This window comes from Tauraco erythrolophus, chromosome 8 (genome assembly GCF_009769465.1).
Source record: "Tauraco erythrolophus isolate bTauEry1 chromosome 8, bTauEry1.pri, whole genome shotgun sequence".
Classification (NCBI taxonomy): domain Eukaryota; kingdom Metazoa; phylum Chordata; class Aves; order Musophagiformes; family Musophagidae; genus Tauraco; species Tauraco erythrolophus.
In genome coordinates, this window is record NC_141472.1 from 25,389,301 (window position 1) to 25,405,940 (window position 16,640).

General features: G+C 41.8%; 1 protein-coding gene and 1 long non-coding RNA gene across 4 annotated transcripts in view; one reads left to right on the forward strand and one right to left on the reverse strand.

The window, feature by feature from the left end:
* Window positions 1-216: 216 nt before the first annotated feature.
* Window positions 217-4,149, reverse strand: LOC147528368 (uncharacterized). Of its 2 annotated transcripts, XR_015222302.1 has the most exons (4): window positions 4,095-4,149; window positions 3,341-3,513; window positions 954-1,059; window positions 217-362 (listed from the first exon to the last, which is right to left on the reverse strand). It is a non-coding gene; the product is annotated as an uncharacterized LOC147528368 (long non-coding RNA). The 2 variants fall into 2 exon arrangements; XR_015222301.1 differs by lacking the exon at window positions 4,095-4,149 and having other exon boundaries at window positions 3,341-3,527.
* A 2,584-nt stretch (window positions 4,150-6,733) lies between these two features.
* The window catches only part of IFIH1 (interferon induced with helicase C domain 1), a 31,451-nt gene continuing 21,544 nt past the window's right edge, over window positions 6,734-16,640 (forward strand). Inside the window, exons 1-3 of one of the 2 annotated variants that reach the window (XM_086616111.1) lie at window positions 6,734-7,189; window positions 9,960-10,116; window positions 12,533-12,709. In XM_086616111.1, coding sequence (XP_086472237.1) covers window positions 6,740-7,189; window positions 9,960-10,116; window positions 12,533-12,709 — 784 coding nt within the window. In that variant the 5' untranslated portion in view covers window positions 6,734-6,739. The remainder of the gene's footprint in view (window positions 7,190-9,959; window positions 10,117-12,532; window positions 12,710-16,640) is intronic. The other variant, XM_086616109.1, reaches the window with a different exon arrangement.

Genomic DNA, 16,640 nt, shown 5'->3' on the forward strand with positions numbered 1-16,640 from the left:
GTTTTATTTGTGTAAGCAAGCTACCCATTTCTAAGACACAGCCTGTTCTGTATGACCATAAGCTTTTCCTTTTCATTAAGCTCTTGGGCTTAACACAGAAATTTGCTTGTCTGGAATGATGCATACACAGATAAAAAAAGCCACGCTTCTAAATATAGCAAGATGCAAAAAAATATTTATTGCTGTGAATTCTGCACTTAAAAAAATCGAAGTAATCATTTGAAGCACATGTCTTCTCGGGCAGGAAAATTAAAAACTCTACAATAGCTCCCATTCACAGCAGTTCTTCCAAACATGAGCTTTGACAGGCTGGTGATCTTCTTTTCCTCCTGCAGACAGAATGCCATGGTGCACTGCAAGAACTAGAAGAGGAAATAAAAGACAAGTCAGTGTTTGGAGATTTTGGATGTGTGACAAGTTACACTAATCATCAATGAGATTCAAAAGGAATGGTCCACTTCCATCCTGGCAGATGGAAGGATCTACAAGCTTCAATATTAGAAATAACTCATCTACTAGATGAAAAGCATTCACAAAATTGTATGAAGAGATAGTCAAGGCTGTTTCTGCTTTTGGATTTTTAGCAACAAAACTGATTCCTCAATCTCATTTCATAGTACTAGTTAGAGCATGTCCCAAAATTATTTAGTCAGCTGAACAGTTCACATCCTGCTGCTTGTGTTCTACCAATAGCTTCCACAATCTACTGTGGTGATCCAGCAATCACTTCCCATAGCAATAACGTAGTTTACCTCCCAACAAGCAGGATTGTTCTATTGTATTGCACTACAATAGAAGAGCAGTGAATATCAACTAAAGAATTATGCTTTCAATACTAAGATGCAAATTGAATTATGTTAATACTAAGATAAATTATTTTTACAGATATTTTGATTGTTTCATTACAGTTGCATGCATTAAGTTAAATACACCATCAGGAATGATGAACATACCTTTATCTTATTCATTTTGCTTTTGAGAAACTGTGAAAGTTTAATGGAAGCTCCAACTTCTAATGCTTATGCTGCTGGTGATCAGCTTAACATGAATGAAGCCACTCTGTAAAATTACAAAGTGTAAGACATCAAATAAAGCAGTTACACAAATAATATACTTCCATAAACAGCGTCTATACCCCACTATACACGCAAACAAAACTGGTATTAAAAGTTATCAGTTTAGAGGATTTAAAATTCAAGTTTCTCATAATCACCAACAGGTGATACCAAGATTCTACTAAAGTCGTAACACGTACAAGGATATTCCATATGGATATCATAACTCTGCAAGTTTCTAATCTAAATGATAACTAAAATTAAATTTAATTAAAAAAAGAATCAGAAGTTTGTAATTGGTATTATTTTAATAATTAGTTTCACCAATGACAGTGACCATGAATTCTTTTTTTTTTTAATATAATTTAAAAAAGAAACAAACAAAACATTTGAGTAGCCTGATACAAAAAAAAAAACACCAACACAAAAAAAAAACCACCACCATTGGGTTTTTTTAGCCTGTCTACTATGGAACCAACTGATACATTAATTTACTATTTCGGAGCAGCCTCCTTAACATCATTTAATTTTGAAGGGTGACAGAATTAGATTAGGCATAAAAGCCTAGTCTCCTCTATTTTGCACCTTTGAAGGCAAGGCAGTGGTGGCAACCTCTCTTCGGCGCTGAGCTACACCTGCCTGGCTTCGATAGCAAAACACTCAGTATCTTACAATAATAGGTCCCACAGATTCCAGACTGCATTAGCTATCTCGGTAGTTTTTCGGCATCTGCTTCTCCATCATGTAGAAGAAATGCACATATTTGTCACAGTTGACAACTCACATTTAAGGTACAAAAAAGTGTCAGTGATTATTAATGCATTAGATTACCTGCAGCGACAACTAAAATTTTCTTACATTGTTAAACAGTCATTGTAAGAGAATCTCACCGTAAGAGATCTAAACTGGAAGCAGCAAGTAGAATTCTCTGCTTAAAGTATATCAATGGCAGTGAGCAGGTAAACAGGTAATTAAGCATTCACTAAAAATATTCAAAAACACAATCAAAGTTATAGTATCTCCTAGTGTAGAATTTACATGTGAAGACAATCAGCAAGTTGATTAAAATTATGAGACCTTTGTTTTCAATACTTAGTATCCAAATTGTTAGCATTTCCACTTCGAAATAATTGAGATGCTTTTCCTTTTACCCATCAAATCTCCTCGTTATTCATCTAGTGCAGGGATGTTAAGCAGAAACAGAAGCACTGAGGTCTAGAGCCTATGCAATTTAAAATAAAGAGGAAAAAAAGAAGTCCCTCTAGTCTAAAAAAGGTCACTCACCTGTAACTAGACATCTTCCAATACCTTCCCTCTGCAGATCTGTGTTCTTGGGAAGTGTATGTCAGCACCACAGAAGTCAGAATCATCTTATAACCTGTGAGGTTGCGCACGACTTCTGTGAGTCCTTGCCACCTTCCATTGGTCTTTTTCCTCCCCTATTGAACTACTGAACTCCCTATTATTCCTTCTAAAAAGTGACATTGCAGTGGTCATACGATCATCTAAGTTACATAAAGTTTAACGCAGACTCTTGGAATACAACAACTCCTATCACTATCTATTAACGACATCATAAAAATACCTAGGATATTTTATACTTTCTTTTTAAAAAACACCATGGAACATTTCAAAGCCAGCATATCCCAAACATATCTACAAAAAATAGGTTCAGTCTCATAACATTTATGAGCCCGCTCTACACTCCAAAAATTATACGATCTTAAAAAAAAACGTAAACATCAGATTTAGGACCTCATGCCAGAAGAAATATCTTGCAAAACATGCATCAATCATTCTGGAGACTCCGGTTCCTTGGGATGCTAATCTGGGAAGTTACATATCTGCATTATATTTTCCTAGCCAAGCTCCATATGCAGTACAAAACAAAGTTAATTGAAATCCTAGTCCCAAAAGTTTCACAATCGGCTTTCAGGGTTCTGTTACGTGCATACATAATTATTGCACTAACACATATAACAAGGTGCAGCAAACCTAAAGGAGAAACGCTGTTTCAAGATGGCAGTGAGAGCTGCCAACATACACTGATTAATTTTAACTAATTAAACAGCAATATGTCTATCCAGCCTGTACTACTGTAACACTACTGTTAACTATAATTACAATTACTGTTGAACACTGTATATTTTACCTGAAGAGGAATAATTATCATGGGGAATATTCTGCTAAGGTATTTCTACTGAAGAAAAAAAAGCACAAAACAAAACTTTACTAGGGTGGTTTTCACAGCTGATTATATCATCATACTGTTTATATTATCTTACCTGTCCAGCAATAGCACTGAAGTAGGTCAACATGGGGTCAGCAGCAGCAGAGTTAAGTACCCACACATGCAGAACATCCATAGCATGCACCGAGAGGTGTATTTGGTGTTGCTCCTGGCACTGGCTGCTGTCCTCTTGTCACTGGCATTTCAAGCATCTGTAACTGCAATACTCTGGGGAGGAAGTGGGGGGGGGGATATAAAAAATATTTCAGTATCTTCACTTCAATAGCCTCAAATACTTCAATTTTACAACAAAAAAAGTACCTTACGCATGATTAAAAAACACCTGTTGCACTCCTTATTGCAAAAAAAAAAAAAGTCAATTTCAGACTCAGTCCTATAAGTGGATTTACTGTAAATTGACCACCATTTAAAGTTCTGAAAACACCTGGTGACAAAACAGAATAGTGCAGCTCCAGAAACAGTTCCACGTGCATTTGACTGCCTTACCTTGGAAGCTTTCTCAGGGGAGGGGAAAAAAAAAAAAAGAAAAAAAAAAAGCAGCAGTTACTATTATATTCCTAGGTTTTGGTTTGCTTTGGGAGCGTAAGGGTGGAGGTGGTTTGGTTTTAAATGGATACCTTAGAGGCATCAGTGGTATTGCTTGCAGGAGACTGTACTGATTAGATACTCCAATAAAATTAGAAAAAAAAAAAAAAAAGCAGCTCTGAACTTGCTAATCCCCTAATTTTCCCTGCGCCTGCTATTGGATCATTCTCTCTCTTCCAGCGTTACCCCGTTTACTCAGTCACCTGTCTGTGCCAGGGTTTCGCAGCCCTTTCTCCTCACGCCGGTACCACGGCAGGTGCCAGCGGCTCCCCGCTCCGGGCTGGCGCGGCGCAGCCCCAGCACCGCGCACGCCACCGAGCGCGACGCAGCCCGCCCTGCCTGCCCAGGGGTACGGACCGCCGCAGAACGGCATTCCGGGACGCGGGCACCAACCCCACTCCCTCCCGGCGCACCCCTCTCCTCCTCCTCCTGCGGGGGTTTATTCACCGCACGGGAGCCGCTCCGCCCAGGCCGCGGGGCCCCGCAAGGCGGCGGCGGCGGCACCAGAACGAGGGCGGCACCGCCCACAGCGGCCGTCGCGGGTGCGCGCGTGCGCGGCGCCGCCCGGGCGTTGGCGCCGCCCGGGCGTTTCCGCCGCGCTGCCTCAGGCGCTTCCGCCGGTCCCGGCCCCTCGGGCGGCGGGCGGCGGCTGTCGGAACGAGTGACCCCCGAACGCAGCTCCTGCGGGCTTTGGAGCGCCGGCGTCGTTTTCGCCTGAGCCGCCTGCCCGGCTGCGCGCGGAGGCCGGGAAGGGGGGGCGCGGATGTGTCTCTGCTTGTGAACCCGCGACTGATCTCGGACACGTCCGGAAGGGACAGAGGCCTCCGAGATCCCCGAGTCCGTGAGGAGCGCAAGCGTTCGGCTAGAGGAGAGCAGCAGAGTCGGGATATATGCGTCATCAATGGACAGAGCAGGAGCTCAGCCGTCATCCGTGCAGCCTGGCAGTAGCCGGAATAACCACTTTTTTTTTCCCCCTCTGTAAGTCAAAAGTGTCCTTTTGATGTCTGCAAGCCCTTGGAACATGGAAAAGATCATTGTGGTGTAAATACACTGGGCCTGATTTACCACAGCTACATACACAGCTTGGGAAACCGCAGGCGTCACAACAGCCCATCTACACACGCTGCGCTCCAGTAGCTCCTGCGGCTCCTGAGGCCTCGCAACAGACTGACAACGGCATCCAAATAAGGTGCGGAAGACTAAAGAAAATGTAGCGGGACGGGGGACGGACGGACACAGGAGACTTTCTTCAGAAATCTTTCAAAGGAAACTTGCATAAAGCAGTAATAAAAAAGTAATGAGGAAATAAGAGTGAAACCTGAGATAAGCATTAGAAAGGACAACAAAGAAATGAAAGTAAAACAAATCAAGTTCTCCAAAAGAAGCCTCCAACTGAAGGAAGCTCCACTAAGAGCAGAATGCTCTAGCACATCTCAGCATGACAAGCAGACGAGGGCACGATTCAAATTATAGGAAATTTGGGCTGGGAAGGGACCTTTGGAGATAGCGAGCTTCCTGTTAAAAGCAAGAAATTAAATCAAGGGCCCTGTCAAGCCAAGTCTTGAATGTTTCTATTGAGGAAACTCTCACTACTTCCCTAGGCTATATATTCCAGTGTCTAATTGCTTTTACAGTGGAGAATATTTTTTCTCATATTTGGATGGAATTTCCCCTGAAGAAATGTGTTCCAGTTGCCCCTTGTCCTGTGCACCCCTATGAAGAGTGATACAAATTTTAGGAGTTGGAAAACTGTGGTTCAGTCTCCCATGAGCCTTCTCTTCTGTAGGTTGAATAAACCCAGTTCCTTCAAACATGTGCCAAGCTCTCCAATGCTGTAAGCATTGCGTTGGCCCTCCCCTGGGCCCTCTCCAGTTTTTCACTCACTCTCTTGAATGGTCCAGGACCAAAACTGAACACGGTAATCCAGGTGCTATTTACTCTTATCATTGTGCCATGAAATTGAGTCAAGGATCTTGAAATCACACTGTGGTTCCCTGAAAACCCCACAATGCTGCTCCTGAAGCTCAATGACATCTACCATATGGGTGAAACCACATTTCAGGGCAAGACTGTCCCAACAATCTCAGAGACTGTCCAACAAACTCCTCTAGGAAGTTTATCACATGCATCACAATCTCCTGCTCTTTACGCAAGATGCAATTCTTCAAACTAAAAAAAGAAAAAACAACACTAAAACAAAAAAAAACAACCCCACAACCTCAAAAAATCTCTTTAAAAAGTCATACCCAGAATAAACCATTACAATATGTAAGTTGGCTTTACTTCCCTGATGGCCTTTTGTGGATCTCTATTCTGCAGAAAGGCTTATCCTGCTACTGACCGCGGACGGCTCTGATCCCCTGCGGTTACCGCTGCCTGAATGCCTCATTCCTCGGTCGGTGCGCACCTGGAAAGCCACCAGTGCGGCAAAGCCTGACACACCCGGGCCCGGCCCTAGAAACTCACGGGCTGGAAAGTGAAAGATTCGCATCAGTTTCGGTTTGTTTTTTTAAGCTTATGGTCCCAGTTAGAGGCTTCCTTTAAAATACTGACGAGTGACGCTGAGTCACGCCATTCCCGAGCCCGCAAACGAAAACGAAAGCGGCGCTGGGGCCGGGATAAAGCGGGGCAGGCGGGGCCGCCCGCCGCTGTGCCCTGAGCAGACGCGGAGCGGCGGGCGCTCCTCGCTGACACCGAGCCGGACCCCGGCCGCCTCCGCAGACCCCGGCCGCTGCTGCGGGCACCGCGCCCGCCGCCGCCGTCCTCCCGCCGCCGCCGTCCTCCCGCCGCCGCCGTCCTCCCGCCGCCGCCGTCCTCCCGCGGCGGCAGGCGCGGGCCGGGCGCCGCGATGGCCGAGGCGGCCCGAGACGAGCGCTTCCTCTACATGATCTCCTGCTTCAGGCCGCGGCTGAAGCAGTTCATCCGGGTGCAGCCGGTGCTGGACCTGCTTCCCTCGCTGAGCGCGGAGGAGAGGGAGAAGGTGCGGGCGGCCGCCCTGCAGCGGGGCGAGGTGGCGGGGGCGGAGGAGCTGCTGCGGGCCGTGGAGCGGGGCCCCCGCGGGTGCGGCTGGTTCCACGAGTTCCTGCAGGCGCTGGAGCACGGCGGCTGCAGCCTGGCCGCCTGCTACGTGAACCCCAGCCTCAGCCAGCTGCCCTCGCCGGCCGAGGAGGCTGACAACGACCTTTGCGTGCACTTGGTGCAGCTGCTCCACAGCACGCTGGTGGATAGGATGCAGACCATGCAGGTTGCCGAGAAGTGTCTGCAGATGGGCATCTTCCAGGAGGAGGACCTGGATCGGGTAAGTAACCTGCTAGGCTGGGTGCCGGGCAGCACTGCAGACACTGGCCAGCAGCAGGAGCTGTGGGGCAGACAGGAAGGCACGACTAGAAATGGCCTTCTAAGTGCAAAAATGAAACGGCAGTACCCAAACCTGGAGGAAAAGAGAAATGGTGCTCCAAGTAAGCCAATGAAGACTGCTGGCAATAGGCCAGGTGGGATGCCACCTAAGAACCAGGGAGAGAAAATGCCATGAACAGAGGGTTAGACTAAGCCGGTGTCTAAGTGGAAGAAATATGGCTGGCTTTACTTACCATTTTGCCACACACCTTAGGCTCAGAAGATCATTAAGTGCCTTCTGGCCCCTGAACCCTATAAGGAAATAGTGATGGCCTATAAAGTCCTAGAGAATACTTGAGATAAAGTAAGACATTCCTTCTCCTCTTTTGCCACAGATCCACTAAGGAGTATCATACTAGACAGTGAAACTTAGCAGAAATACCAGTTTGACAAGAAGAAGCAAGTGTTAACCTTTGACGAAAATGTTTGCCAGTGTTTGCTCCATTTGGCTAAGAATGACGTGCCTGGACTAGTATGAAACTCGTTTGGAACCCCCAAAAAATTGATACCCTGAAACTGTGTTAGAAGAAGAAATTAAAGTAATACTTGTCATAGCAATTAGGGAAAAACTGGCAAACTAAGGATAGGACTACATTATATTTGCACTCTGAGCTTTTGCATCCACTTTTTGGGTAGTTCAATGCTCCATCTCAGTTAAATGACAGTCATGTATGTAATTTTGTCTGATGACTGTCAGGTAGCAGTAAGAGCCAGCTATACTCTAAGGGCTGGGAGCTGAGCATGGTAACCCAGCAGGCAGGGCAGGGGCCTTTAAGGAGGTTACTGGCTCTATTCCCTGGTAATGGGTCCACCTGTTGCCCTGTGCATCTTTTTGCTGCTGGTATTTCCATTAAGCCCTTCATTTCCCTTCGCAGTCCTGCCAATTTCAACTCCAACGATGCCCAGGCTTTATTAATGTGATTCTATATTTCTTTTTGTTTACCTCTCCCTACTCACACTTCCCAGGCACTTCCTTTTAGTGTTCAATCTCAGTCAGGGGTTCCCACTGCTACACCTGCCTGTTTTCTTGCGTATCAAGATGGATGATTCTCGAGCCTCAAGAAAATTACCTGTGAGGACTAAACACCTGTCTCAGGTGCTTTGCTTTTCAGAAGGTCGTTTTGTTTCTCATGTGATCACGTCTCAAGTTCTGCTTGTGACAGCCTTGGAACACTTTTCTATAGTTTCTTTGAGGACAATAGGACTTTCTAGAGGCTTAGCTGTTGTATCTTTAAGTGGGAATTAAGATAATTAAACCAGAGGTTAAGAAGTGAAATGTTCCATTTCAGTACTGGGGCCAGTGCTATTTAACATCTTTGTTGGTGACATGGACAGTGGGATTGAGTGCACCCTCAGCAAGTTTGCAGATGACACCAAGTTGTGTGGTGTTGCAGACACGCTGGAGGGAAGGGATGCCATCCAGAGGGACCTTGACAGGCTGGAGAGGTGGGCCTGTGAGAACCTCGTGAAGTTCAACAAGGCCAAGTGCAAGGTCCTGCACATGGGTCAGGGCAATCCCAAGCACAAGTACAGGCTGGGCGGAGAATGGATTGAGAGCAGCCCTGAGGAAAAGGACTTGGGAGTGCTGGTGGATGAGAAGCTCACCATGAGCCGGCAATGTGCGCTGGCAGCCCAGAAAACCAACCATGTCCTGGGCTGCATCAAAAGGAGCATGGCCAGCAGGTCGAGGGAGGTGATTCTGCCCCTCTACTCTGCTCTTGTGAGACCCCACCTGGAATACTGTGTTCAGCTCTGGAGTCCCCAGCACAAGAAGGACCTGGAGCTACTGGAGCAGGTCCAGAGGAGGGCCACAAAGATGATCTGAGGGCTGGAACACCTCTGCTATGAAGACAGGCTGAGAGAGTTGGGGCTGTTCAGCCTGGAGAAGAGAAGGCTCTGGGGTGATCTTATTGCAGCCTTCCAGTACCTAAAGGGGGCCTACAGGAAAGCTGGAGAGGGACTTTTGACAAGGGCATGTAGTGATAGGACAAGGGGCAATGGCTTTAAATTGAAAGAGGGCAGATTTCTATTAGATATAAGGAAGAAATTTTTCACTCTGAGGGTGATGAGACAGTGGAACAGGTTGCCCAGAGAAGCTGTGGCTGCCCCATCCCTGGAAGTGTTCAAGGCCAGGTTGGATGAGGCTTTGGGCAATCTGGTCTAGTGGAAGGTGTCCCTGCCCATGGCAGGGGGGTTAGAACCTGATGATCTTTGAGGTCCCTTCCAACCCTAACCATTTTATGATTCTATGATTTTATGTATGAGGTCATGTTACAACTCTGAGCTCTGGTAAAGTGTAGAACATCACTTCTTTTTAATCAAGGTTGGCTATTCCCAAAACCAGTGTGAACACCAATTATTATTCCATGATAATAATGATTATTACATAATGATTATTTTTATAACCATTGTCCAGTACTACTAGTGTCTTCAATTAAATTTCAGGTCTCATAAGTTTTATATATCCTACCTGAAACCGTATGGGATAAACACAAAGTTGAAAAACACTGCAGTAAGTCTTTTCTGATGAGTGGCAGACCCACTTTATGTATTTATTTCTAAGTATGTTTTAATGATGAGAGGGAAATGCTTTTGAACCTATGCTGTTCTTATTAACGTCCCTGAGCCATTTCAAAACTCTGTCTCAACGTTGGGTATTTTATTTTCACCAGATCCACACTGTTACTGACAACCGTGGCAACAGAGATGGTGGAAGGGAGCTATTAAGCAGAATAGTGCAAAAGAAAGATTGGTTCTCTCCTTTTCTGGTTGCTCTTCGTGAAACTCAGCATGGAGGCCTTGCAGATGATTTAAGCGGAAACACAGGAGGTAATCATCTTACTTCACTAGCACTAATGTGTAGCTTTTTAATATCTCTTTTTTTTGTACTGTTACTTTGGAAAAAATACAGAGTTCTCACTGTATTGATGTAGCTGTGACACTGAGACTAATGCTTTGAGTTGTCCAGGGATTTCAAAATCAGATTATTTAACAGCTTATTCAATAGATTCTTAAACACTAAAAATCCTTGTTAAGCAGTATCAGAATTACAGTAATATGTATATAATTGTAGTTAAACTGAATCTTTACCTTTTATAGCCCATTGGTTTTCAATGTCATGTTTTTATAATCATTCATAAAAAATTTTCTGAAGATTAATTTGAACAAACAAAACAAACCTTTTCCAGATTCCTCGTTCAACACAAGGATTAGTGTTTTCTTAATAGAATGGTTAACAAATATATGCAGCATTTAAAGTACACTGCAGTATGCCTCCTTGGGGATACGGCATTCATAGGTCTCCAGACATTGTATAAAATTTACTATAAATAATAGAATAAACTCCTGAAGAGATTATTTACAGAGCTGAAAAGAGCTATGTGTTTTTGGCTACTGCTGTTTCCATACAGTGATTATGATAATGTAAAATTATCCCAGTGCTCCTCTGGATTCTAAAATGTGAAAAAAGGAAGCATCTCCCAAATAATGTATCCCTCATTTTATACTGGGCTCCTCATATGTTCTATAAGATTACTAAAGAGACTGAAGTCTTTTAACAGATTTCCCATTTAGCAGCTTCAGCCTTCTCGCTTGAGGTGCTCACCAGAACTATATCTCTGTACTTTAGTTGCTGCATATGGGACAACGCATTAAGATTGGGATAAGAGGAGCGTGAAGCTGTCTCTTCCAGTTGAGGACAGGAATCAACCTGTCTTCTGCCAGACACAGATAAGCAGGTGCCATGTTTGAGCTTGCAGTTCAAAGGTGGTTGAGTGTTCCAGTCTGCAGGACAAGACCAATCAAATTAAAACTTCAGAAGATAGTTCTGAGTGAAAGTCAGATAGTGGGAATAGCTCAGCAGCTTCTGTGGTCCTAATTTTCATTTGGTGCTGCAGCTTCGTCAGGCTTAAATTCTTGTCTTCGTTCTTTTGCTATCAGCAAGGTAAACAAAGTAATAAATATTAAGGAAATTCACAAATTATTAAAATGCCTTTCAGCCTTTTATTTTCAATTGTTTTCAAACTTTGCATTTCTGAATTTTCAGTGTGATGCAGACCATATATGGTGAAACCTAAGTTTAATTCAGTTGTTGGACGCAATACCGAATGAATGCGTTTATTCCACAGTTTCTTGGTAATCTTGGGCAACGCAGGCCCTAAAAGAAACTGTACGGATTAATACGTAAAACATAAATTGTATTGCCCTTACCAGAGGATAAGAAATTTTTCATGTACACAATCCTATGTGTGTGTAGATATGTGAAGTGTATGATTGGTGTAGCACTCACTGATTAAGGTCACAGACAGGAAACACTATGAACAGGTTAATTGGATACCTTGGAAGGAGAAGAGCGGTGCTACGTTTTATCACTCCAGGATGATCCCCAGTAATTTGTTACAGTAAAATAGTTTGTTATTAGCAGACATCTACACATAGAAATTGAGAACTTTGTAAGAAATAAATCTTGAAATAAATTAAATCTATTAATTCCTTTACATTTAATTTCAAATTGCAAAGTAATTGAGTTCCAAATCTGGAAAACCCTGGAATGCAGGCTTACATGGTTTTTGTAAAACTCGTTCATAATTTATGGAACAGCATTTTTTGCCTTTGGAGCATGTGTAGTCCTACATGAGTATAATAAAAAATAAAAGAGCAGAGAAGTCAAAGAGAAATTATTTCCATATTTAAAGTAAGACATAGAAGTGGAAGGAGGGAAAACACTTTGTTAAAGCACTCTCAGATTTTCTGTTTTATGGGCGAGTTTTGAAGTCGTGCTGTAATGTACATCCATTTATGAGCTTACAGGACCAGTGAAATCTAGAAGGTAGGAAGCATGGTCTAGTCCACAGTTTAATTTTCAGATCTTTCTAGTGACTGGGAATGACCAACAACCTTCTTATAAATATTTATAAAAACATTAAAATTCCAAACTATAATGTTCAAGTCAAGACCAAGACCATATGTTTATGGCACCAATCATTCTTACCCAGCTGGACTGAGTTGAGATAATGAACTACTAATTAACTACTCAACTCAAGGTACCGACCCTGCCCACAAGAGGCAGGCCATTTCCTCCTGGCTGCGGAGGATGTGTCCCTGGTGCCGCAGCCCAGGCTGGTGAGCAACATATGTTAGGCTATTATGGGTATGATGAATACAGGTAAGTTCTCTGGTTTTTGTGCTCTATACTAAAAGAAATCAAATGTTTTATAGTGCCATGGAATTTCTGTTTATTTTCTAGGAACAGAGAATAGACAAAATGGAATGAAGAACAGTACAAATGAAGAAACAGAAGTTACAAGCCAACAAGGATATGCCATAGTGGAGGATGTGAAACCACATGAAAATGTGAATGATAATTTCAGTAGTGAGAACAGTGTATTGGAAACATCTATGGGAAAGAATTCTGTAGTTTCAGGTATGTCCGCTAACTGGGATTTTGTGATGGTACCAGTTAAACTCTAGTTACTGGAAATAACTGAGAGAAAGTTCTCAGTGCATTAAAAATTCAGGAACATATGGTACTGTTGAGGTGAAGGGAATGAATGGAAAAAATAAATCTTGATATTTTTTATTCATTTTTTTAAACTGGTAAATTCCATTTCTTCCTATGAATTAACAGCAATAGCAATTTCAGGGGTCAGATCCACAAATTTGTTCACTTCAGGTCAAAGAGTTACTCCAGGACAAGAATATGTTGTCATGCTTGAACTAATTAATGTGAAAGGCAAGAGCTGGTTCAGAAACCAATTTGCTAGCACGGTACAGAATGGCTTACAAAGCCATGGCCAAAAAAGCTGTAGCACACTATGTGCAGCCTTCATGTAGATGTTTTCTGTATCCTGGTTGTAGCAGTGAGTGATGTTTTTTTCTACTATGGGTTGCTTGATTTTCTTAGAAATGAGCAACTTTAAATATCTTCCTTTTCCCTTAAATAGCACTTTCAATAACTTTGTATTATTATTTTTTAATTTACTGTGTGAATAACTGAGTCATTTTCACACACATTTAATGTTGTTAATGAAAAACATGAATATTATTAAAAGAATAATTCATTTCAGACATATTCATGGTAGGTTTATACTATCCAATGAAAATATTAGGTTTGCATTGACAACTTCTCCCAGTGTTGACAAAGTTTAAATCAAGAAGAATGTTTCTGTACCACTTTAATTGCAGCCGTTACTAAGTACTTCTTTCTAGATGACTGGTAATTCTATATTGGAAAACATTTTTGATTTTGTTAAGTCCTTTTGCTAACTGTCCAACAAGTAATTTTCCTGTTTATTTTAAGGATTTATGTTTACAGAGTATCAAAAAACCTTTGTTACATCACATGCTCAGCAGTACATTGTTAGTACAAATTTTTAGAAATTGTTGTGGCCTGTTGTTCGTATGGATCCACTTTTAAAAACGTGCCATGAGGATTGATGAGCAACAGCAATTACCAGCAACAGTTCCCAGACATAGCTGGGAACCAACAATTCAAACATATGCTGTAAGATTATGGAACCATTCACGTGTGTTACAAGTTCAGATGTAGCTCAAACAATAGTTACAACTGGGATAAATACTGCCTGAGATGGTTTTAGTGGGCTTACTCAGTCAAAGGAGTAAGAGAGCTAAGGCTGCTCTTTTTTTGTCAAAAATGAATAAATTAAAAAAAAAAAATTGGCTCTGGAAACTGCAGTCTTTCAGTGTGCAACAGTATTAGCCTATTTCTCATTTAGCATGATCTTAACAGCATATCACAATGTTTTGTAGCAAGTAGTGAATTATTAACTACAGCAAAAATATCAACTGGGTTTTCCTGGATTAGGGTGTAATTTGGTAGTATAAAGAAGAGGTGCCAAATGTTTAACAATTATTCAGAATGGATCAAACTGAGTTATCCTCACTCTTAGGATCTTTTCAGGGCAAGGCTAAGGCTCTCAATTGTAGCCTCACTGAGGGCAGGTTTTCATTGCTGTTAGCCTGATCTCGTACTTGACTTGGGCAGTTTTGTTTGGATTGACTTTGATCTGGTGTGGACTGCATGCCTGCAAGTGGCTGGAACACCTCTCATTTGGTTTCAGCTTAAAGGAGTTCATTTTTTGTGATGCAGACCAGCTCTGTGATGTGAACCAAATTAGAATAAGTGGGTACAATTGACAAATTCACTGTAAACATGCACTTCTGAGTTGAACTAAACCAGCAGTGTAGATGCAACGTAGCAAGAGCTGCCAGGGGACAGTGCTGGGTGAGGGTGGCTGTAGAGGAGCGAGCTCTCACGTTCAGCCACCTTGAAGTGCAGTAAGCTTTGATCTCAATGCACTTATACATACAGACTTAACTGCGCTCAAGTCTTTTTCCATTTACATCCTTTCTCATGATCTCATAAGACTGTATTTTTAGATCAGGCAGCTGAAAATACAACTGGAGTCCAGATTCTACTTCCAAGTAGGCTGGGAACCCACCTAATTTGCAATTTGATGCTGTCAAGTGGTGCCAGTTTGACAGTGCACTCCCACCATTCCTTCATATATTGAGAAGGACAAATTTCAAGGAGAAAGAAACTTTTTCAAATCACTTGAGATTTCTGGAGTTTGCGTTGTATCTGAAGCATCCTCTGACCCTTTTACTGGAGTAGCTGAGACAGAGGGAGTCAGGAGGCATGAGGGCACCAAGGTCATAAAGACAAAGTAGAAATAGATAATTTAGCCTAAGAGAAAGCTAGAGAGAAATTGTGCGTGCAAAAACACAGGTAAGAAACTGCACGCACAAGAAACAACACAAAAGCAGTAAATTTGAAAGGTCAGAAGTGAAACACTTGGATTAAGGCTACAGTTACCTGTATAAACAACACTTCAAATAAATAGCAGATCTGCTTCAAGTCCTGATTCATTAAAAGAAGGTTGATTGGAACAAGTAATTACGCTATAATTAAATGGCGATTTCAATAGTGTCTTACAAAATGTCCCTTAATACTTCAGATTAGAAAAACTGCTCATTAATTTGAAAGCAGGACCAATTTTAATCGCCTGTGTATATTTTGGTGTTTCATTTGTATTTTCCAATGTTTGAAACTTATTGTATGACATAATGTAGCACAGGACAGGAAAGACTGACTTTTTAAAATAATATTGCATAGGTCCATTTTTTTTTCATTGCATTCTGCTGTCTTAGTACTTACTTATTAGTCCATGCAAAGCGACTGAAAACCTTTCTGTGGAATATGCTGTGTTACAATATACAAGTAGCACTGTAAGTGAAGACTAGTGAAAGTGGTGAAAACAGCTGTTAGAATATCAACTCTTTTATCTTCATTGTTTTGGAAAGGCTTACTGTTTTATTATTTCATTTAAAAATAATTCAAGACCATTGTCACTGTTGAAAAAGGACAACATTATTGTAGTCACCTTTGATTTGGAAGGTGAGTGTTTTGCATTTCACTGCACCACAAATGTTTTCTGTTGAGCGATTATTTTTTAATGCATGCTGCAGATTGTAATTCAGATAATTATGTGCAAAAGACTTTGTGAATGCGTATTCTCTGCTGCATATACATCTTTCAGTAGGTCATTTTAGATGAGAGACCATATGAAATAGATATACAGAATGTTAATTTTGTCCGCTTTCCTATCTGTATGGATTCCTAGAAAGTGAAAGCGAGACATAGCAGTGTCATCTTCAGAGTCAGAATTCCCACTAATAGTTTATTGCAAGTCTTTGAACATGGGTTATAACCGGAGAGGTGTTCCTCTTTTTTCAGGACAATGCTGTCTTTTAATGTGATATTAAATGCATACTGTTATATAATAATAGGGAAATTTTATATAAATCAGGCTTCTGCTGTGAATATATATTTTTAAGTGCCTTTCTGTTGATTGCATTGATTTCTAGGAGACTAGCCTTTTAATTTAGATGCTTATAGTCTCTAATGCCCTTGTCCATCATAACACTTCCTACAGATTCTGGTGATTCATAGTTGGATCAGATTTTGAGGTCTATATGGAATAAATGATGAAAACTGTAGGACAGGAAGACAGATGTTTGCATTGCTTTTCATGGTTATGTTAGAAAACCTAAGAATAAAGACTTAAACAAATATCTGACTCCTAGTGGTAGTGAAGGTAGCTTCATTTCAGTTGTCTGTGTTCTACTTGTTCTGTGTAATAGGTGATTTGTTTCTATTATTCATTCACCTTTAAAGGAGATCAAAACTTGCTTTTATAAAGGAAAGTCAAAGCTTCATATTTTTGCTGAACACAGACTAGGTTTAATTTCCACCTCACTTACCAAGATTTTGTGATGTATATTTCAGGAGTACCATTCTAAGACACTGTAACATCCCTTTAGTTCTAAACTCT